Source organism: Mesitornis unicolor, unplaced genomic scaffold (genome assembly GCF_000695765.1).
Source record: "Mesitornis unicolor isolate BGI_N332 unplaced genomic scaffold, ASM69576v1 Scaffold45338, whole genome shotgun sequence".
NCBI classification, from domain to species: domain Eukaryota; kingdom Metazoa; phylum Chordata; class Aves; order Mesitornithiformes; family Mesitornithidae; genus Mesitornis; species Mesitornis unicolor.
The window spans coordinates 1-24,568 of record NW_010202053.1 but is presented as its reverse complement, the minus strand read 5'-3'; the positions used below and the strand labels follow the sequence as shown (position 1 = coordinate 24,568).

At 37.4% G+C, this 24,568-nt stretch overlaps 1 protein-coding gene across 1 annotated transcript; it reads right to left on the bottom strand.

Annotated features, from left to right (window-relative positions):
* Positions 1-1,330: 1,330 nt before the first annotated feature.
* SPAST (spastin) lies at positions 1,331-19,273 on the bottom strand. Its single transcript, XM_010190287.1, has 14 exons — positions 19,270-19,273; positions 17,677-17,924; positions 16,509-16,642; positions 16,108-16,201; positions 13,840-13,914; positions 12,520-12,591; positions 11,910-11,985; positions 11,300-11,391; positions 10,271-10,350; positions 9,401-9,443; positions 8,680-8,759; positions 5,925-5,995; positions 4,208-4,248; positions 1,331-2,617 (listed from the first exon to the last, which is right to left on the bottom strand). The coding sequence occupies exons 1-14, from the start codon at positions 19,271-19,273 to the stop codon at positions 2,495-2,497; spliced, it is 1,233 nt and encodes a 410-aa protein (XP_010188589.1). The 3' UTR covers positions 1,331-2,494.
* Positions 19,274-24,568: the final 5,295 nt, after the last annotated feature.

Below are 24,568 nucleotides of genomic sequence, written 5' to 3'. Positions count from 1 at the left end.
AAACTGATGCTGCAGAACAAAATTAAGTTCCTATTACTGTGTTCTAGAAGTAATTCATAGAGCTGTCCTCCATCCATTCTGCAGAAAACCACCAGAGTAGAATAGATAACCAAAAGGCAGCGGTACCAGTCACACTGGTTGTACAAAGAAGCAAAAGGGCCAGTCCCTTTTCTTCAGAAGGGGAAAAAGTAGCAGCTCAGACTTCTGACCCTTTGTGGTGCTTACCGGTGGTGTTTCAGCGGATGGGAACATTGAACTTTACATTTCAGGTACCTATTGCACACCATAGGTATGTATTTGAAATAAATACCAGTATGTTCCTCAAAATTAAGTGGTGGAAAACAGAGTTTGATAACAAATACTTAGGAATGCTCAAAACCAGAAGTGTTACCCTCCAAGTTCACATTTGCAAAGGATCTCAAGGAAAGCTGACAAGCTTTATGAATGGGTAGACCAAGGGCCTTTCTTAGCTGTGTAGCTATTTGGCAGATGCAAATAAAACAGTAATATTCAAGCTTAGGGCTATGAAACCTATGATAAATATAGATAAAGTCAGCCTGGAGTCTCCAGCAACAAGACATGGTCTACTGAAGGCAGAACTAAGGCAAAGCAAGCAAGACACAAGATTTAAGAAACTGAAAACTTTTCGCATTTCTTACTTCTCCAGGGGAACAGAAGTCACAATTTTCCTTTACATCACACATACATTTGAGAGTCACACCCTTAGGAGGCTAGAAGTGGTTTGGTTAGACTAGTTCAAAGGCATGCTAGTGTAACACAGTCTTCTCATTTAATTGCTTTTAATCTTAAGATCAGTTAAAAGCATCTCTGGTTCAAAAAACCAGAATCTCACACATATTGCATCTGTGCATCTCAAAAAGTCTGACACAGTTTCAGCTCTTTAGTACCCAATACTATGTAGTGAGCACAGAATCCTCTCTGCATATTACTATACTTACACTGCATCTATTAGCTAGGGATTTTTTTCATACATAAATATATATAAAATATATTACTTATAGTCAACTTTCAGATGAGTAGTCTCAGAAATATTTGACTTACTCCTACTTAGAAAAAAATAAGTTAAATGAAAAATTAAGAACAAAATTTTCTGTTAAGACCTAAAGCAAACGAAGCTCAATTTATTTAGAACAACTGTAAACAATATGCATTTTTGTAATATCACTAAGTTGGGAGAGCTGTCTTTAAAAAAACAAGCAACAAAAAGCCCCCCACAAACCTGCTCTAACAAGGAACTAGTGTTCTGCCTTGCAAGTATCCGTATTTAATCCATGAAGAATTTGTAAACAAGATGTCAGGCCTTTAGAAGTAAAGGCAAAGATGTTTTCCTTTATTACAGTATTTAAAGGCTATCACTTAAGTGGTTTTCTTTTAATAGCTTGTCATTTATATAATAAAAACAAGTATTTGTACAAAGATGCAGTTGCTTTTTAAAAAAGCAGATCAGTTGAGTGTTTCATACTTTAATATATAAACCAAAACATATGAAAGCTATAAAAACATTAATGTGTGCTGTGTATTAAACATGTAGCCTCATATTTTAATGCTTACATGTGTAGATTAAAAAAATTATCACAATGGAAGTTTTACTTTCAATTATCATAAACAGACCAAAATACAGAGTAGAAACACGTCATTTCTGAAACTTGACAATTAGCATCACTTACTCTCTCAAACATCGGCTGGGCTTCTAGTTGTACACCATAAGCGTAAGCAAACATTCTACCAATGGAAGCGTTACAAAATGCGTTAAGAGAAAATACTGCCAGGAAATGAATGCCTTAGTCTATTTTTTTATTTAGTAATTTTTTAAAAGACAGTTTGAATTCATTTTATAGGGTTGGGTTTCTTTGCTGTTCTGCTATCAAAGGTCTTTAAAACTGCTCTGTGAACAATACAGTCACATTACAACTAAACAAAAAGACAAATAATAACAGACCAGCTGCTTTTTACACTTTAATAGTCATAATTCCCCAATGCTGTTCTTCCTCTCTGCATAGGGAAATTGTTTTATTTGGCACATTAAGGATAAAAAAAAGTGAAAAGTGAAACCAAAGTTTACAAACCTCCAATTTTAAGTTAGTAGTTATAAGGAAGAAAGCCAGACACCAATGTCATGGCAAACTTAAGAACAAAAAAAACCCTCACACACAACATAGGGAAGAGGTTTTCCAATGATCGATATCATCAGAGCCTTCTAGGTGAAACAAAATACATATTATTGTTCAAACCATAGTCAGATTGCTAGGAATCTTATTTCAAGTCCTATTGTGCTCTTACTTACAGTGTGTAAATCCTCACTAAACGGCAAAGAGGCTTCCATGAACACAATTCACATTGAATAATTTTTTCTTTAACTCAAGTTTAAATGCAGATACTGAAAGATCTGTGCAGTCCTGTAAACTCTGGCTGCTTTCCAGTAGTCTCTACCAATTCTCCTCAGGCAGCACTGTGCTTCACTTCAAGTAGTGTTTCACACTGTGGTATCTCCAAAGTCCTTGTTCCAGCGAATATATGCTTCCAGGCTCTGAGGGCTCAAACTGCGCTTTATCTTCTTCAAAGACTCAGTGAAATCTGATAGTTTGATATTTCTCATCTAAACAGAAAGTGAAAGACATCAGGATCACAAGAGGTTTGCAGTTTATCCCTGAAGTACCTCAGTTTCCACTTTTAACAAAGCGTATTCTATGAGTACTTCATCTTGATATAAGAAATAAATTTTTGACAGTGAGAACAGCCATTCACTGGAACAGCCTCCTTGGGGACATGGCAGTCCCCACTGCTGGAGATTTTCAAGATGCAATTGCATAGGGTGCTAGATAATCTCATCTATGCTGCCTTTCCCATGAAATGTTAGACCAGATCTTTCAAGGTCCCTTCTAACTTGGGCTGTTCTGTGACTATGACCTGATGCAAGAGCTTTGTGGTTAAAGGCTATCAGTACTGACAGTTTTTAATAAACTAACATTTGGTAATCATAATGTCTGCCTTGTTATTTAATAGCCTGTGAGATTGTGTTGTTGCTGTTTCACCAGGTGGTGCAAGCTGGTGCCTATGAGGGCACAGAACTGAGTGAAGAGAAAGACTTAGAAATTTTTAACACATTTAGGCATAGCTCTGCTTACTGGGAGAGTAAGGCACTGAAAGTTCATCCCTGTACCACAGCTGTACTCAGCCCATAGTATGCTGTCAGCCAAGTAATCCTGATTCTCTAGCCTCTCTGATTCAACACATGCTTTTCAGCTGTTTGCTGAGGACATGATTATAAGCAGACATTTCTCATATAGAGAAATGGCCAGACATGATGGGAGATAACCAAAGTGTGTGGAACAAGCAGTCTCATCATTAAAGGAGTACTAACATACAACTTGAGAAGATTCCCCATGTTTCTTTGGAACTAGTGTTTTTAGGCTATTGGAGGTAAAATTGCATTTACAACAAATTATCACAGATGTTCTCCTCTTCCTGCAGCAAATTCTTCCACGTTATCATAGTCTTAGTTATGATCTAAGGCCAAACACAGAAAGTAATGGGGGAATTAAGTTCTGCTTCATTTTCCCCTGCATAACTGTGGTTTGCACACTTTTATAGATAGGACAAACCTCTTCCTTTTCTTTTGAAGTTTACAGACACAATACATGGTGAGGAACAAACTTAATTTTTTTTTAAATTATCCACATGATTAACTGTAAGTATTATACATATACACAAACAAATCTGTTTTAAAATCCCTCAGAGATTCTCCTTAAGATGACTTAGGGAGAAAAAATAAATCATTTGACATAACACTTCCAGGAATGTTTTGGGGGAATAACTGCAAGAAAATGAAAGTCAGGGCTCAGACATCAAATCTGATAGGTTACAGATCAAGTTGCAGTTCAGCGTGAAGGAAAAGACAGGTTACTTGAAACTAAGGAGAAGAGACTTACAAGTGGAAAAAAGGGTGCTCTTATGCCTGAGAACCAGTAAACTACACAAAACTTCAGACACCTGAGGACAGATTTTCTTCTTAATCACTATTTGTAAAGAATTTGCTTCAGTGAAGGAGTAATCAAAAAGGGCAATACGCCCAAAAAGTTAAGCTAGGTATTTTGTATGATACTATGTGTAAAGATAGGGACTTAAAAGTTCCTGGTGAGCATGTATTCTATTCAAAGGGGAAAACATAACTGCTACAACAGCATACCTCGCTGGCAGACATGTTCTTCACCTGTTCTGGTTTTAATTCTGTAAAAATAAAGATAGATCAGCAAGTTTTGTAAGAAAACTTTCATTGTTTCTCATAACTAAAGCATGTTAAAGGCACTTTTATTCTGAAAAAAACCCAAAGCTAAAAATTATACCTCTCTGCCTCAACATAATCCCATACACCAAAAGGTACATGTATTTTTTACCTCCTCCTTCCTCATTTATCAGTTCCTCAACCAGGCTGCTCCCACACTCAAGCACTGCAGATACAGTGTGAAGTGGTAGCAGAATTACTTCTTTATTGCTAAAGTATGGGAAACAGAGCTGCCTTCTTCCATATTATTCCTGGTACCTACAACCCCTGTACCCCTCAAACATGCACAATTTTCAGGAAAGAAAGGTACTGTCAGCCAAGAATACAGAAATAAAACCCATCAGGGCACACAAGAGTGCTTCTTGCCCTATGCAGTACTGGTGGGATCTAATAATTCCTGTATCCTTCACCATTTTACTCCTTTTTTTAAATTTATTTTTTTTACTTGCAACACTGTAATGATATCAACATATTACAGCAAACTTTGGCTATGAGGGTGGGGTTAAAGAAAAAAAAAAAAGAATCCAGGCAGGATTGGTAAGATTGACATTAAATACATTAAAAACATAAATTCTTTTATATGGAAGCCAGAAGCAGGTGGAAGAAATAGGTTGTACAACATTTCATGGTCTCTTCTCAAAATGGACTTGCATGTGAAGTGATCTGTCAGCATACCTAAATGCATACATTATTAAATCAGCTACTCTAAAGAAATATATTCAAGGTCTTAGGAGACATGGTGTCTTCTGTGAGAGCTATTTAACGCAATTCTGTTTTCCAGTTATTATGCAGGATTTTGGAAGATGAGCCTTATGATCTCAACAGCTGAAAGTAATTGGGTAAAAAAAACCATTACTTTCCAGCAGCTGCTTTCAAAGAGATATGCACTGGCAAAACTGCATGCTATAGGATTTTTGACCCAATTAAAAAACAATAACAGAAGAAACACAGACACAAAACACACACAGACCTCCTACCCATAAATCATTTAAGGGAGTTGCAACAAATTTTTATTTATACATAATAAGCTGATATTACAGAATACTTCTCCTCTGGCCACCTTTTTTCAAAACTGGAAATGTCAGAAGAACAACAAATACAGGTAAAAGTCTACTTAAGTCACAATTGTCATCTGGATCACAAGTCAACATTAAGAAGATTTAAAAAATAAAAAAAGTTATGCTATTCAAACCATATCTAAAAAAAAAACCCCTTCAACATAAAGTTGCTTGTGTTTCAGTAATTCCTTCCTTTAGACTTAAAGGAGATCTGACCACTTTATAAGGACAAGCAATGCAGTCAAAGACTGCTATTCAAGTAATAATTTAGATACAACAGAACTGACACCAGTCTAGGCAGGAATTAAAAACCCCACAAATCTTTGAAAAACACTTCATCCTGCTTTCCTCTTCAGACACAAAAAGTGTCCATTTCACATGGTGAGCTACTGAAGGGCTCTGTGCAAGGTAAGTCTTATATATTACGAGGAACAGACAAAAACCCAATTAAATACCTTAATTGCACAGGTTTAAGAGTTATAAAGATGTAGAAAAATATGCTCTCTCTAATATGAAGGGTACTGAGTTTTATCAAAACCTAAAGAAAGATCTATGCCACTTACCTCGAATAGGGCCCAGTGCTGCATCCTTTGCTAACGCAGTTAAATCACTTCCAGAGTATCCATCTGTCACTCTTTGTCAACGAAAAAGTGGGGGAAAAGGAAGAAGGAAAGAAACACCACCACAAAAACTGCTTCAAACCATTTCATTTTAATTGCAGATTATTAAAATGTTACTTAATCAGAAGTACTATTTTGATGATGTTTTGCTAGTTTAATAAATCAGAAGTGCATGCAACATAAGCTATCTATATTTAAGTCTTTTCCAGATTGAATTTCAATACAGATATTCAAGTCTCAAATAACTTGCTAGGAAAAGCAAAAAGATGACAACCAACTTGGATTTGTATATGAAAACTGATCTCAAAAACGTTTACTATTTCTCTTACAAGAATGCCTTACTACTAGTTTATCATCATTTGTCCCAGATGAATATAAACCCAAAAATCTCAACTGTCCTTTTCTCTTTCAACCCCATCAGTACAATGAGAACCCAATACCACATGCATTTATGATGATGTGATCACATGACCAGTTTTTGGAATAAAACGATGCACACTTTTAGTTGACATCAGAGCTGGACAAAGGGCAAAAGCAGGCATTGCTAAAAAGATAACAGTAGCGTTTGGTTTTGAAAATAAGTGACAGTTTTACAGCAAGCCCTTAACAGAAAAACCATAGTAACAGTTGACCAGTGGACTCCAGGGTGTACAAAATTCTATTAATTCAGAAGAGTAAATACAAATCTGAAAAGCAGCACCGCTTTCCTTAGCAAGTTACAGTACAGACAGCAGTATCTCTGGTGGAAGATGTTTTTTAATGCTGAAGTTTTGGTAAGAGGTAAACTATGCTCTCAAAGTACGTAGCAAGCTTCTCAACACTTGGAATCTACAGCCTGCATTTTAGCAGAGTACTGAAACAGCCTCCTATTAGCTTACAGATGGGAAATTATCTCTAGCACAGCTAAGTCTGACTTACCCACTGATTGCAGCATTAAAGCCTAAACCTAGCAATGCCAGTGACCAACAACTGAGGGACTGAGAGGGCAGCAACCACCTGAGCCACAGCCTCAGCCATTATCTAAAGCAGCCTGAACACTTTACAGACTTCACTTCAAATAAGAACTATAATTCAGCTCGGAAGTGAAATACAGTGGACAGGTCCTTATTCAGAAAGAAACAGGTTCTCAAAGTGTGTCCTGCACAACTTCCTATTGATTTGGAAAATAATATAGTGCAAATGTGCAGGTATTGTGTAAGTGATCTGAAAAGAAGATAAATTGTGCTATCTGCTGGGGTTGGTTTGTTTTTATTACAAGATCAGCACACATACATATTGTCCAAGTCCTAAAAACCACAAGAAAAAAATGTATTTGAAAAAAGAATCAAACCAAGGATCCAATCTCTATGAGAGCTTTTCCAGAATGAAACTTAATTTCCAAGTTAACCAATTAAATACTTTACAGATTAAAGGTCTTCACTGAACCAGGAAGCCGCCAATACATATTGCCAATGTAAGTGCAAGAAGTAGTATGGGTTGCTCAAAGAAAAACTGAAGAACAAACCAACAAAAAAATCCACCCAGTTTGTAGAGAAGTGGCTGGCTGCAACAAGAGCTTCATAGCCCAATCTTCTGGAGATCATTAATTCTGTTAGTTTACAGAAAAAGTTGCAGAGAAGTGAAAGAACACAAAATCATGAAGGAGGATAAATACCTATTGCTTTCAAAAGAAAGAAAGATGGCAGATGAAGCAGGTAGGACTCTTGACTTTTATATTTTCACTAAACTCTTAAAAAAAAGTACTTAAGTTGCCTTTGTAATTTGGTTCAGAAATTCATAGCTAGCATCTAAGACACTGGTTTTCTCCTCCATTTACCCCATTACTGCAGCCTAAATATGGTCCAAGGTAGCATCCTTAAAGTACAGAGAATTTATTCAGTTGGATTATACATTACATTTCTGTAATGTTACTAACGCTAATGCTACATCCAAGACTGTACTCACCTCCTGTGTACAGCCACAAACAGAAACAGAGACTGAAGTACATCCACTCACACATTTTTGGTATCTCATGCTCTGTTTTCATTCCTTACTGATCTAGGTGCTCTACCTGCTTTTTAGTCTAACTTCCTTCACACTTGTTACATTTAATTTCTGAGGGTGACAAATAGCAGTACTGTGTCATTCTTAATGACAAAAAACCAGAAACCAACTTAGTTTCATAATAGGAAGGGCACTTAACCTACATTTCCCCCAATTAAATACAAAATTGAGAAAAATCTCAAATTATCCAGTGCTTGCTCTGCTATGTTGGCAATACCTTCAATAAACCTAGCAAAGGACAAGCAAAGAAAAGTTGCTTTTTGATCTGAAATGCATGGAAAACTGGTGCTGCCTTTTTGCACCCCAGAGGAGAGCTGGACTGCTTGGGGGACTGGTGGAGAGAAGCATCCCCCACTTTCCTCCTCCAAAAGAAAAGCACTGATGAGCATCTTTTCAACAACAGGAACCCAGACAGGTGGTGTAGAGAAAAAAAAAAACCAAGCACATATAATATATGTGCATATAAGTACATATATATGTAAATGCTTTCATACAGCCTGACAGGAGACCATCTTCCTGACACACATGCAATTCATTCTCAGCAAGTGTTGTCACTACCTGACGACTTACAGGAGTTACATTTTGAATGAGTAAAACAGTCCGAATGAATGCAGTGGATGAGAGTATTTATTTAGCATAGTTACAAAAAACTTACCTAGCTAGTTGTGCTAACTCCTTTTGGGTCAGTGGACTTCCTTGCTTGCTTAGAAGATTTTTTAACAAAACCAACCTTGTCTGAAAAGAAGATACACTTATCAGATGTCAACCTCATTTTCACAGTACACTTAAAATTCTGTTGCAACAACAAAACTACGTGTTTGTCAGGTTAGTTTTTGTGCTTCGCTAGTTTAAACTTGCCCATAGTGCTTTTGTGATTAGGCTGCACATTATCATCTCTTCAGGTGAAGAGACAGGGATTTGGTAATAAGGAGCTTAAGGGTCAAACTACTTCAAGAATAATACATTAGAACCCTCATCAAAAGCCCTCATCTGCTGTTGAGCTGAAAAGCATTAAGAAAGCTACTTTCACCTTTTGCAATAAACACTCTTCTCCAGCCAACCAAACGTGCGGCTGCAAGCCCTACTCCAGATTTCTCCATGCCTGCTACTAGGTAAGCAACTCCTCACTAGTCAAGAAATACTGAGTAGCTACTACCAGATTTGCTACAAGCACATGTAAAAAAAAATGCAACTACTTAAGGTAGTTGCCAGAATTAAAGCACAGTGTATATGGTCAAGCAGGGCCAGAATTTAATTCACAGAATTGTAATCAACCACTACGGCAAGATAAGAATAGTCTTTGAAATCTATTTTACTCTTTTTTTAAATAAAATTGATCTTAAAATGAAGAAAATGCATGAAAAATCAATACTTACTTCCTCATTTGGTAAAGACACATATACCCGTTTGGTGAATCGTCTAGAAGAAAACCAACCAAACATACATACATACATACATACACACACACACACACACACACACACACACACACAGTTTTATAACTTTTTAGCTCATACAGATCTAACATTTGGTTTGATAAATGTCAAAATTTCACTTCATCAAATTCTAGGGAGTAGAACTACAGATTTAAACAAACAAAACCCAAACAACGTGCACAAGCTACTGGTGTCACCTTACTCTTACTGAAGTTATGAGACTTCTCCCAAACAGGAAAAATCTCTGAAGGTAGAAATATCACTGACTACCAGCAACAAAATGAAGCATCTCTTCACTGTACACAGAAAGTCTTTGGAATCATTAAAAATGTGTTTCATTTGTTCAGACAGTGCTGACATGCCTATTTTCCTCAATCAAGAATGAAAAGAGAAGCAAGTATGAGAACTTGTAGCAAAAAAGCCCTAAGGCAAATCTACAGCAAGATCTGTAATTGCACAGAACATCACAAGTCACAGAGAAGAAATACTGGATTTCACTGGTCAAATTTCTTCCTACATCCTGCCAATAAAGAGCCAAATAATAAAAAAGCAATATATAAGATGCAAGAGGGTGCCTGACCTGGTCTCAACAGGTACAGCTGTTTTAGACAATTCCAAGGCCATCAGGCCTGTGCAAATGTATCCCAGAAGAGGACAGGCAGCTCCTTGAGAAGTTAAATAATTTAAACTTGCCAAACAGCTCTTGCTACTTACTCCAAAACTTAAAACAACCAAGTCACTAACAAAACCTACTTTTCATAATGAACACCATATTGTTGTATTCAAACAAAGGAAGAGACATTTTGATACCTGAGAACAGCATCATCAAGTTCCTGTGGCCTGTTTGTTGCTCCCATCACAAGTATCCTGTCCTCTCCAGACGACTGCACCTGTAAGAAGCCGAGACAGTTCACAGTTTACATCAAGTAGTAATGCCTCAAAAACAGAGACCTGCCATGTATTTGGCACCTCATTACTACTGCTTCACCACTGCAGCAATATTCCACTGTGCTAGTGGAATGTAAACTAAGATCACTGAATACAAAAAAACAGTGCTGACAGAAAGATATTCTGATATTAATTTGTTCCCCCTCTCAACTATGAAACCCAGTTCCTTTTTCTGGCTATTACATCGGTAATACTAAATATATTCTTACTGTAACCTGTCACCTTTAGGTCATGATGCCAAGAAAAAAATGTATAGCTCAATGAAAAGCATACTAACACAAAAATTGATCCTTCTGATGTGTCAGAACTGTGTATACCCATAATCTGGACTAGTTTGTCCAGATTATGGGTATACACATATCCTCTTCCCTCATTCTCACTTTACCCCTTGACAATGCATGCTTTTGTGACATGTATCCCTTAAAAAACAAAAAGGCACTACTTAAAAGCTACTTAGTGGTTTGGTTTTTTTTACTCTGTCAGAATGAAGAGATGTGCTTTACGAAAACATGCAATTGCAAACAAGGATTCAACTCTGTCTAACCCTCAAGTGTCCCTCCTGCCCTGTGAGAACATGTCCTCACAGCTCCTTTATTACTGCCATTTGTCATCCTTTCTTCTCTCTCCATAGTCTTTCAACCCAGTATTTCGGCTCATCTCCACATTACCACCTTTCATCCCAGACTGAACTTTACAGAATACTACAGTAAGCTGGCGAAAAATTAACAGCAATAGAAAAAAGCTGTTCGCAGACCAAGAGCGGGAAGGATGGACAACAGAGCTAAGCCCCAGCAGCCAAATCCTATTTGTGCTTCATCTGTAGCTTGTACTGGCACCCACTACATTAGTCAATTCAGCTAAATCAAACAATACCCAAGACTAAATACTTACACCATCAAATTCTATTAAAAATTCTGTTTTTAGACGCCTGCTAGCATCATGTTCACCTTCTCGCCTTTCACATAAAAGGCTATCAATTTCATCTAAAAAAAAAAAGTACATCTTAATTAAGCATACAACATTAAAGTCTTCATATTTGCTTAAGTTCTTTTGCTAATACAGGGCTCCAACAGGAGAGGTCAGATCTTTGTTCCTTCAGAGACAGGCAGATCTTAGTCGAGTTTAAAAGCTTGTAGAACATGCTGTGCTTTGAGTATGTAACACCAACCACAGATGTGTGATCATCCTGATGATAATAAACTGCAACAAGCAAAACCCATTTTCATGTTTGAAGTTTAATACTTAAATGTGCTTACTCTGTAAAGATAGTAGAGCATTTGTGTTTTTGAGGGCATTTCTTCCCACTATTAACACTAATTAAATACCGTAACAGCAATCTAGCATGCTCTATATGGATCTATTGATTAACTAACAGGTCACATCCAAGACACTTGCTCTACACTGTAGAATTACCCAAAGAAGTTTACCTGATCATTCCAATTCAGTAAGTCAACATATTTAAGAAAATACACAAGAGTCAACAATACTTAAGAGGTCTTACCAATAAAAATTATAGAAGGCTGAAGTTCTCTGGCTACTGCAAATAGAGCACGAACCAGTTTCTCCCCTTCACCCACCTAAAACAACAACAAACTGTTCTTGGAAGGGGTTTAGAAAGCATTTATTACAAGAGAGCTAAATAAAGACGTACAGAAAAATCTTCGTGATAACCAACCACACTCAGTACATTCATGCACACTCAGGTTATCACTAGTTCACTGTTACATACAACAGTATTCTTTATGTCTTATAAGAAAGACAACAACTTGACACCTCCATTGTGATCATGAGTGAAGAGATTTTGGTGCGCAAATTATCAGAGTGAAAAGGAGATGTGACCCACTTCATTTACTTTTTAAAGAAGAAAAAACTCACAGCCACTCATCTATATGATAAGCCAAGGTCATCCTGAACTGCAAAAGCCTTTGACATTGAGTTATCACAAGCACAAAATGTAATTTTTTACTTCACAAGTCACTTTTTGAAAACTTTATGTTTGCTGAAGGCTAACAGTTCACTAAGGAGTGACTCATCAGAAGCCTCTGGTCTTCTTAAGCCCCAATTACAGCACGTGTGTTTTCAGATTAGTATCATTTACAGCTGCTACTTACATATTTTGAAGTTAGGCTTGCTGCACTTATATTAAAGAAAGTAGCTTTTGATTCTGCAGCAACTGCTTTGGCCTAGGAGAGGGGAAAAAAAAAGTACTTTTTAAAACATCAAACTGAAGATACCTCTCTGCTTCTGCAGCTAGCACTCTTGTCCTGATTGACCCTTTTGAAAACCCCCATTCCTTCCTAGAGAACACCTTGTAGTTGCTGCACAAAACTTCTGTACAGGCCACTTACAAATCATAATGGATAAACTGTTCAACCACTAGACTAATTTTCCAGACTCCCTTAGATTTCTCTAATCACACCATCTCCATAGCCAACTACAATTTGCTTACTGAAGAATACAAGTCTCCGGCTCCTTTCAGTTTATCCTGAGTAGACATCTGAATGAGTTTTAAGTAATTTAGGGTAGCAGTTGGATGAAATCCCATTAAAAATTATGAAGGTGGGTTTTTTTTCCCCCTCTGTACCCTATATAAACAAAAAATTATTTTCAGATGGAAAAAGGAAAAAGAATAATTTCAGCCACAATGCTCATACAGAGCTCTTCTTTACCAGTTTCCTCATATTAAAGAAATCATGATTCCCCAGTTATACAGTTTAATTGTAGTGATTAGCAATTATATTCCAGTCTGTAAAACACAACAGATGAGGCAAAGTGAGCTGCTCAGCATTCACACTCTGGGCTTCAGTGCTGATCGAGCTTCAGTATCAGCAAAGGGAGCATGCAGCTGCAGCCACGCTATGTGATGCAGGACGATGTGCCCGGCTCAGCTGCATCGGGACACACGATGCTCCCTGGCCAATGCATGGACATTTCCCCCCAGTCCACTGACCCCAGCACAGCAGGCTGAGAAAACAAGCAGCGGCCAGACACTTCCACAGCCCTTATGCTCCTTGTATAGCAGTGTGGAAGTCAGGCAACTCCCTCTCTTGCTACTGTGCTCCTTCCCGATTTCCAAAACGCACTTCTAGTGTATTTTAGTGGAGAGCAGAGCATTAGTGACTAATCACTGCTGTACATAAACAATTAACCATATTACTTTTACTCTCTCTGAAAATGAAACCTGGACTTGCTGGTTTAAGCTTTAAAATATTACTTGTGATATTAAAGATAATTAATTAGAAAAACAGATTAGCAATTCCCTCCACTGGAAAATCCAGTTAAGACCAATTTTGCATTTTTGTATTAAATTGACACCCAAACACATATCTGGGAAGCATACAGAGGTTATTACTACAACACCCAAACCAAACAGACATCCCTCATGGTTACATTTTAAGCCCACCGAGTCATGCATGAAGTAGTTTTCTCACCAACATTGTCTTCCCATTTCCTGGTGGGCCGAACAGCAATAATCCACGTGCAGGAGCTCTAAGTCCTGTAAATAACTGAAAAGTACATCAGCGTAAGTTACCTTCAAAGACTTAAAGAAAATGCTGATTTAAAGAAAGACTAAAGAAAACAGTTTAAGATTGAGGAATTGCTCACTGGCTGGCACTGGCGGTAATAGTAGCAGCAGTGCTACAACAGTACAGGTTTTTTTTAGAGAACTATGTGTTCTTACTAACTTGACCTCATACCTGTCACTATTGTTTTCCACACAACAGTTAAATTACGTTACGATTGTTCTGTGCATAGAGGCACTGTGAAACAAGTGTAAAAGGCAGTAACGTATTCCTCAAGATATTCTAGCCTACAAGTTTAAAGCACTGATTCAATTTAAAAAGGAGGGAAATGTGAGTGTATAGTAGGAGAGTTAAAGCAATGTTCCTACCAGCTCGATATGGAAGGACAACTTCATCTTTCTCTTGTTTTTTTTACACTAAGTGAAATTTGAGAAGACAAAATTTGACTGAAACTATTAAAAATACTGCTTAACAACCACCTACTCACTCTAAATACTACTGATAATAATCTCCTCCCTCTCACTTTGCAGTGGATTCATCTTTCCTACGCCACAAAACTGCACTCCTTGTATGTAGCATCACAGCAAGCAAAGCTACAAATTCTTGTAGAGTACATCTCTTCTGGTTAATCCCACAGCCTATTTTCCCCAACACTTCAACTTTAACCACTTTGTTGAAGAGTTTTGGAGCTCCAGCTTTGGCCTCACACTCACCCCTCCACACCAGCTTCCAATAATTCCAACAAAGGAACAAAAGGAATAGCAGGGAGTCACTTCTATGTAAAACCCATGTCCAGCCATGAGATATATGAATTTAAGTTCAAAACTTCATTAGGGTTAAAAGTGAAGTAGTATTTAATTGACTAAATAGTCCCCTATAGTTGCCACATCTACCATGTTCAGTTACAAGGAGTAAAACTCTCTAATTCCAAGGAATGTTTAAAAATTCACAGAATTCTGTTCTTGTTAATCTCTACTTACACCAAGGTCAGGCCCATTGCTCGTAATATGAAGACTATTGAAAATACCAGCTGTTACTGGAAAAAGAGTCATAACTATTCCAAGCCTTGCTTCCCAAAATACTTCCCACCCAGCTCATTGTATTAGTGTTACAAAGTTGATCTATGCCATAATAACAGAGACAGTACAACATTTCCTTCTGCATAAGAATACCAGGGCATGCATGTTTGATGCCCAAGCTTTGCTTTCCTTGGAGCTCATATTCCTATGATGCTAAGCCAGGTTTAGGGTTTCTTCCCCATGACGTTTCAAAACCAGAAACTGCATTAAAAGGAAAGAGGAAGACCACAGAGCAAGTCCGGTCACATGTGACAAAAGAAACCCACAAGAAAACAAAGAACAACAATTTTGCTTGAATAATCAGCACTGCAGTAAATCACTGCACGCAATTCTGCAAGAGTCCAGCTTTAGAAAATGACCAAGTAAAAAAAAAAAAAAAAGAGGCTCAGAAAATTCCAGTAGTATATACAGCAGACCTGAATCTAGGTGGTCACAGCAGTTAAGGTACCACCTACAGTAAATAAAATAAAATCCTGAATGACAAGTTTCAGTTTACAGAAGAAATCTGCCTTCAAATCTCATATACCTCAGTGTACTCACTTGTTCTCTACTACGCTTCTTTGGATTCCCTCCAGCTGCAAACAGACTATTCAGAACGTCTAACCAACTTTCACACAGAGAACATGGCCACAATACCAACCTAAGATTTTTCAAATCGGATAGTGTCGTGACTTGATTTACCTATACAAATATCACCTGTTTCCCTATTCCAAATCTGGGCTTTGTTCTTTACGTGCCCACATGTTGGACACACAGCTACAGTTATCTGGAACAGTCAGCCTCACAAATTTTCAGGATTTTTTTTGTTCGGGTGGTTTTTTTGTTCCATTTTTGAGGGGTTTATGGTTTGCTTGGGGTTCTTTTAGTTGTTTGTTTGTTGTTTTTTCTCCTAAGCTATTGCCTCAGTGACTTTCTCCAACACTGACTAACCAGAAGACGAGGAATTTCATGGTAGTATTTTAACACAAATTCTTCATTCTCCTTTTCCAAGACAGCTATCACCACACAGCTACTGACTGCCATCATAACTCGCAAAGACAGGACAATACATTTCTTTGATTCTGTGACAGAGTGATAACAAAACCCAGTTGCTTACCTCAGGTCTAAGAGAAGGAAGGATAACAATTTCTTGCAAAGCTTGTTTAGCCAGTTCCTGCCCTGCAACATCATCAAATTTGACAGCTGGCCCACTAACAAAGAAATGGAATACTGATCAGGCTAACAATGAGATACTCTTTTTCAGCTGCAGCTGACTAATTTAATGCATTTGACTATTTATACAGAACCCTTTTGAGGAAATCGACAACTTGTATTGCTAAGCATTTCTGATGTGAATTTTCATCCTTCTTCTCTGAAGTAACAACAACAAAAAAACCCCAACCCAAAACAACCCCCCAGAAAACCCACAACAAACAAGTAGTACTAATTTTGGATCAAGACTGTACTGAACAACAAATGGTTTTCTGCATTGAAAAGCCTACTTTTCTTCAGACTTACCTATCAACAATTTCATTCAGGATAAGATTAGCAAGATTACTGTCTACATTTCTAAATATCTTCATGTCTATCTTTTTTCGAGGAGCAGTGGTAGGAGTGGAAGGCTTGTTTGTTCTGCTGTTTTTAGGAGCAGCCTGAGGAGGGCGAGAGGCAAAGAAAACAAAACCAAAACCAAACCAAAACAACACAACTTGATATTTTTAAAGCGAAGCATACTGTTAAAAAAATTACTTTTACATTTCATATGCTCCAGTAACACCTAGTATGTTAACACAAACCAGATATTCTGATGCTGTGTTTTGCTACAAACCATACTAACATATTCAGGTAGAACATCTTAGGCTCTGGTGGAGAAGGGGTTTTTAGTTTTATTTTGGGTTTGAAATATGTTTTGAAGATAATTCTTTATATTTAACTACATTATTTTCCCTCAGCACACTCTAGAAATAGAGATTACGAACTATTTCAAATTCTCAGTACCTATAAGCAAGAATTTCTACTGCTGTCATACTTTGCCAATAGGCCACTTAAAAGTCTTCATATTCCAGCAGCAATAATGCTTAACCACATTTATGCTCTGTCCATTCTGCTCTTTATTCTACTTTACTGTGGGAGCAGAAGGGGGAAGATAAGGATGGAAGGGAAAGAAGTCAAAAGAAATGCAGCATTTCTGTGTCTTATTAGTCTAGGACATACTTTTGTATTCCGGTCACAACCTAACCATAATTTGCTTTTCAGTGTGGTTGCAATACAACCTGTGCATGCACGCTTTGGAAAAGAAGGAATGTGTGGGGGAAAATTCTGTAGTTCTGCAGTAAGAGGGCTTTATCTTCCATTTTTTACATACTGGGAGTAACGTTTATTTTTCTCCTAAATAAGCTCAGTTTCCCATACAATTTTCAAAACAAGTGTTATTATTGATTACTGTGATCACAATTAAAATTAATTTGCCCATGCACCCACCCAATAACTCCCAATTTCTAAAATCCACTTTGCAGCCTAACTCAAGAAGTTTAGCCAAAAATTTAGAGGCTTAGGGTTGGGGGTTTTTTTTCCCAAAAAACTTTCTGCTACTACAACACTGCAATAGAGGCAGTAAAGTCAAAGTTTGTTGTGAACTTTACATTGACTTTCCAAGTGTATAACCCTATATTTACCCTTACCATACCTTATGAGTTGAAGCTGCAGGATTAGGGGCTGGTCTGGACACAGGAGTCGATATCCCACTGTAGCTAGGTGTTCGATGATGACCTGAAAGGCCTGTGGACCCAGTTTTTGCAACAGTTTTTGAACGAGGAAGGGAATTACTTGTGCGTGTTAAGGGATCCTTCTTTTTTGGAACTGCTCCACTTCCTATAAAGAAAACCAAAGTCAAGAGACCATTTTCAGCAGCTATACTTTTACCATAAATTCTAGCTTGAAGATAATATTGTTGACACACACAATACAGTATTAATAATACAAGTTTTTAAAGAGGTTTAGTACTTTAGTGATATCAACTGTAGCTTCTTCCTAAATTGAAGTTTTTAAGTTTTAGGAGCTCTCAAAACCAACATTAGGTAGCCATCTTAGAAAAGCTGGAGATAGCTAAGTCCTGTAACAAGGGAAGAACACCATCTATTCCTTAAGTTGGAAGATGACAGAATATCAGCCAGAAGATATTCCTTCCCAAGAACTCCTAAAAATAATCATTATAATAATCCTCAAATTTCAAGCCATTAGATTCAGAGTATTCATTCCTTAAGTGATGCTAGCACGCTAGTTACTTTGAGTGTTAGCTACCACTATCTAGCATCTTCCACACAGAAGCTTCACCAAGGCACCTTAATTTGGAAAAATTAAAATAGTTGTACCTACAAGCAGCTACAGGAGCTTTCTCTTACAACTTTGTTTCACTTCAGTAATCTCAGGGTATAAGTAAATTCTGAATGGACAGCTCTGAAGCAGCTTACCTTCCTACATTAAAATTAAGTCTTATACCACTGAGTTCAAACACTGCCACACATTGCGTTCACACTTACTCTTAACTCACTTTCATGATGGAGCAGGAAGGTCTCAGATAAAACTTCACATCTTGGCCACAGGTGATTAAACCAGAAAAGGCCATTTTCATCCAGAGTAAGTGAAACAGCACTCAATTTCTACATTACATGATAAAATAAGGTTCCTGGGCATGGAAACGGCAATTGTAAACCATCAAAACAGACTAAGAGGTAAAAATGTGCTACAGCGAGCACACAGGTTGGTCAGGCTGGTTAAAGATTAGAGCACAGCATCAGAGCAGGGGGGTTTTGTGGTGGGAATACAGTACTGGAAGCTGTCTAGTACAGTAGTCTGCAATGGAAACTGGGAATACTGCCTTATTTTATATCCTTTTAAAAGAATTAAGGAGCCTTTTGATTAGATAAGGGAAACATAGCGTCAGAGGTTAGAAAGCTCAGGATTAATTTCAGCTATCATTTTATTCACTAAGAGTTTAGAAATCTGCAACTCAGATTTAGTCTTAAGCAACAGGCCCAAGAACTCTGATTTTTAAGGAAGTTAATGACTCTATGAAGAATTTTTAATTTATAATATTGCAGTTCAGTGAAAAATACTTTAAGTAGAAGACCTTGTAATTTTGAATGTTGTGTTTAGAAAATTCAAGTAAGAATACTTCAGTGAAACAGTATCATAGAATTCACTATCACGTTCTCAGCCTCTCTAAACATAGAAGTCTTGCATACTACAAGGAGCAAATCTTGGCACAGCCTGCAGTTACCCATGTGTCGGACTACTTGGCTAACAAGCTTCTAAAGCACTTCCTCAGTCACAAATCTACCCCCTTTTAGAGTCACGGAAACTCTGCAAGGGTCATCATAGACAATGCAGATGTATCAATATGCAAAAAAACCAAGGGAATTTGTAGACTATAATTAACTACATTTACCTGTAAGATATTTCCTGAAAAAAAAGTAAAAACAAAACTCTAAACACAACCATCATCACAAAAGAACTCAAACCAAACCAAACCTGGCTACTAACTAAATCACACACAGATCCAGAGCTGGTTAAATTTACTTAATCATTCCTGCACAAGAATCCCTAACTTAAAAACTCAAAATTAGACGTACTTAGTAACTTTCAAGTTCAAAAAGCAGCATATGAATGCATTTAAAAACTTAGCTACTCAACACTTTGGTCTAGTTTAATGAAAAGATGGCACTTATTTGCTTTGTTGTGTTTGTTTGGTTTTTTCCTTCAGCTTCATTTGCACAACTGGCTTAAAGTCAATGTGGGAAGGCTTCCAAAAAGCTACAGTAGAGTTTATCTTCTTCCCCATAAAATGTTGCTAAATTATCACACTTGCCCAGAACTATCCCCATTTATTAAGAACGATCCATACACGCAACACAACTTTGAGTATCACCAAACTGCACAGGTAGGGAGTATTTCAGGAAGCTGAAATACAGGGAGGGGGAAACAAAAAAGGGGGAAGAGAAAATTTTAAATACAAATGATGATTTACTCTAGCTGTACGTCCAGGAATCAAACCACTAAATCCATCTAAGTCAGACCTGATGGGTAGCATAGAAGGAAGCACTAATAACTGCTCTTGAACACAGTTCTTCAGTGTCAACTCCACAGGGAAACTTAATTTTTATATGTAATATTCATTGAAGAAGCAAATAAAAATGTGTTCAAACTTTCCCAAATGACAGTTTATCTAAAGTTTACCTGTTTATAAAGCATGGAATGTTTAACACCATACCTCACTTGTCAGACATAGCCCCTGCTAATTTTCTGTTTCCATTATGTAAAATATATATTTTGCTGTTAACAAATGTAGCAGTCCCACAACACACTTCTTAACCGTCTACATCTGTCACCTACATGCTCTTAAGACTGAAAATATGCTGCAAGTGCCCTTAAAACCTTTGTAATATCTCTAGAAACCTTTTGCCAAATGTTTCACTGTTTTGTATAAAACAGTAAGGAAGTCCCTAAAAGATGAACTAATCACAAAAAGAGGCCATGGCATTTTCTCAAGTGTATCTGAAACATCAAACAACTCGATTGTCTACTTCATATATACTTAGTGGACAGTAATAGCTGCTTGATCATTCTTATTTTAATCTCCAATTCTTGACTGGACAAAATAATTTACTTTAAAGCTCCAAGCTAACGCCACTAGATCACACAGAAATAATAACTATCTGGTCCTGAAAGCATCTCTGCAACTTTAATCTGCCATTCAAATACACACGCAACACAAAAACTGCAAATAAGCAAGCAGCAAAATTTTGTCTGAGGTTTTCTATTGTCTAAATTGTGAAAAGCTGCAGACATGGGTGCCCAATTTCAGACTCTCTTACAGAGACAAGAGTTAAAATGCCTGTATTGTATTTAACTGGTTTTAAAGATAAAGTGAAATGAGGATACGGTTGAACAACTTGAAGAGAAGCTTGATTATACTACACACCTGGAAACACAGAAGCAATCTGGGAAACATGCAGATCTAGCTTGTTTATTGAATAAAGTTTACAGTATGCTTTGTATTTCTAAAAGCAAGCCGATTGTATTTTGTGCATCTAAAACAGATTAAAACATCTTAATAAACAAGTTTCGGTTGATTTTTAACTTCTGAAACATTAACCAAAAAAGTCTGTTTAAATTAAAATTATCAGCCGCAGTTCCAGTATTGCAGAATGGTTTCCAGCCTTTAGTTGTGAAACCATAAAAATCATTAGGGTATATTCCTCAGAAATTTTTTACATATGACTATTGATAACTGATATAAAGTGTCTACGAGAAGTTATTATATGTGGTCTGTGGACCTCAAGTTGGGAAAAAAAAAATTCACCAGTGCAGAATTGTCTGTAACTTTATGTATGTAGTTTTATTCACACAAATCTTTAAACTGCTTAGCTATACATTTTCTGCAAGTATCGTATAGCAAAATAAACACAGTAATTGCAAGACTGATGGTTATTCAGGATCAGCATTCACAATAGCCTCCAAAATATTAATTCCTTCAAAGATTATCTTCATAGAATAGCAGGTTGGAAGGGACCTCAAGGATCACCTGGTCCAACCTTTCTTGGCAAAAGCACAGCCTAGACAAGATGTCCCAGCACCCTGTTCAGTCAAATTTTAAGTGTTCAATGCTGGGGAATCCACCACCTCCATGGGAAGATTATTTCAACAGCTGATTGTTCTGTCACGAAAGTTGTTCAACAGGAATCTCTCCAGGAGTAACCTGTACCCATTACCCCATCTCTTTTCCATGTGACTCCTTGTAAAAAGGGAGTCTCCATCTTCTTTAGAGCCACCCTTTAAATACAGGAACGTGGTGATAAAGTCTACTCTAAGCCTTCTTTCCTCAAGGCTTAAAAAACCCCCTTCTCTCAGCCTTTCTTCATGGCAGGCTTCCCAGTCTTTGTGGCCTTTCTCTGGACCCTCTCCAGCACCTCCACATCTTTTTTGGTACAGCAAACTGTTCACTTATATTGAGCTGCTTGTCCACCAGGACCCTCAGGTCCGTTTCCACAGAGCAGCTCCCCAGCCAGGTAAATCCCAGCCTTATATTCAGGTTTTTCCAGTAGGTGCACTCGAATAATAAAAGCTACCTAACAAAAACTTCAGCCGCTAACAAGGACCTGTTCCAGTGGTAGCACAACTACACATATCAGGGACACACTTGTTCTCCTTTCCAAACTGACACAGCCATGTCAGTCAAAGATTTACTGTTGCCAAATTAGAGTGTTAAAAAAGACTTTATTCCTTCTTCTACTTGGGAAACTCCTTCAAAAACTTCAGTATTAAGAGTGGAATTTTTGCAACTTGAAAAATGTTGCCAATAAAGATATTCCAGCAAATTCTAACAAGTGATAACCAAGACAAATGTTGTGGTAAGAAAGATAAATTTAATGTCTTCTCTAATCATATATCATGCTGAGATTTACACATTAAATGTAAAATGGTATCTTGAAATTAATGTAATACTACTGGTATTGGATGCCCAGTAAATATGTTCATAAAACTCAAACAATGCTTATGGCAAGAAAAGTCAAAACACTGCCTATGGCAAGACTGGCATCATCTTCCCAATCTAGTTCAAAACCAAAAATCAACAATGCACAATGCAAAGGAAAACATGCATGTCTACCAGAAAAAAATACAGCTAAATAGTTTTACGTCTAATTTAAGGCTATGAGAACAAGAGTGATGGATCTTAACAAAAAAAAAATAAGTTATTCCAATAGAAAGTTTTGGGTCAAGGTTCCTTTTTACTTCTCTCAAGACAAGTTACTGTGTAGCCTTCTGCAACTGAAGGGCAGGCAGCAGCGCTATAGTAAGGTCTTATAAAACCTCATTATAAATCTATCACATACATTTTCAAGACAAGCGTCTAGCTATTCGGATAAGTTAGGAAACTATGAATGAGAAAGACAGAGATAGGTAGTAATTTGTGCTGAAATCAAGGAAATTGATCTGAAGGGCTGATAAAAATAACTTGACAAGCAAGAATCTCAAATCACTAACACTTTGTAAATATAAAAAATGTGCAGTATAGCTGTGAGAACAGAATATCAGACAGAATTAAGAAGCAAGAGCATCTTTAAAGACTTTGGCCTTTAAAGGCAAACGAAAGCAACCAAATTACTTTTTGACCTAAGAAAGAGCAAAAATGCACATTCTTGATGTTAAAACTACAAATGATCATGTTTCACACTTCATAAAATCCTGGTCTTTTAAAGACACCAACCTCATTAGGCAACAACACAGGTAATACTTTATGCAGATAGAAAAATGAAGCTTATGCCAGAGCCCTGTGTCTCAGTACCTGTGCAGTACCTCTGCTTTCTCAGTAACACGAGTCCTCTTATCTCTGGTAGCCTGCAAGCTGATTCTGTATGTTTCTGTGGTTTTTTAAGGATTTCTCAACTACTTTGTGTTCTTTTCACAGAATCACAGAATCTTGGGAGTTGGAAGGGACCTTGAAAGATCATCCAGTCCAACGCCCATGCCAGAGCAGGATCACCTAGACTAGGTCACACAGGAACGCATCCAGGCAGGTTTTGAATGTCTCCAGAGAAGGAGACTCCACAACCTCTCTGGGCAGCCTGGTCCAGTGCTCTGTAACCCTCACTCTTTTTAAAGGAGTGCAGCTGTCAGTGTGAAAATATACATCTTTATTACAACATGAATTAAGGAAGAACAACAGCAAGATGATTGGCAGACTGAAACAAAACTGATACAGTACTTTAAGAAAAGCAAGTAGCACTAATATTTTCTCAAGAGCAAGACTTCCTCCTCCCAACATCCCCAAAAAATGAGACAGTGTGTGAGAGAGTGAGCACGTGAGCGTAGGCACCACCAATTAAGAAATTCAGGCAATTAATAGTCTGAATTTCCTGGTACTATCAGGGACCACACAGCTGCAGGAGAGGTTCAGTACTTTGGGTAAACCTATGACTTCCACAAGCTATGAACCTAAAGTTTACCTTTGGCAATGTAAATGCACATGAAATTGGAACAAGCCTCTTAAAGTCCTGTTCAAAGTAATCAGCAGACACCCAGGACCTAACTGTTTTATGATCTACTCTTTAGTCCTTCTGTCTGTCCAACCAAGTTTGGTTAATTAAAGTTTCTCTGTTAGTCTGCGCTCCTTTCTAGAAAGTAGGAAGACTTCCCCAGAAGATCACAGCCTTTTTTTTCCTCTACCCCTTCCTCCATGGTTTTGAAGAAGTGGTTCAGTAATCCATCTTCTGTAAGTCACCAGGAGTATGACTCTAAATAGGTAAATTCACCAGTATCACTTTGCACGAGCTTACCAACAGTGACAATATCCTGCTCCAGAAACTTCTGTAAATAGCGAGCCCTGCCACAGACCTGGCAAAATGTTTCCTCGTTTCCAGCAGATGCCAATGGATACTCTATGCTTTGTTACAAACAGATTTAAGTAACTAAATTAACAGTTTTAAGAGTGAAAGTTCAGTCTGACCTTCTCCTGCAGCATGTAATTCTAAGATACATTGAAAAAAAGGTAACAAAAAATAAATAAATAAATAAATAAA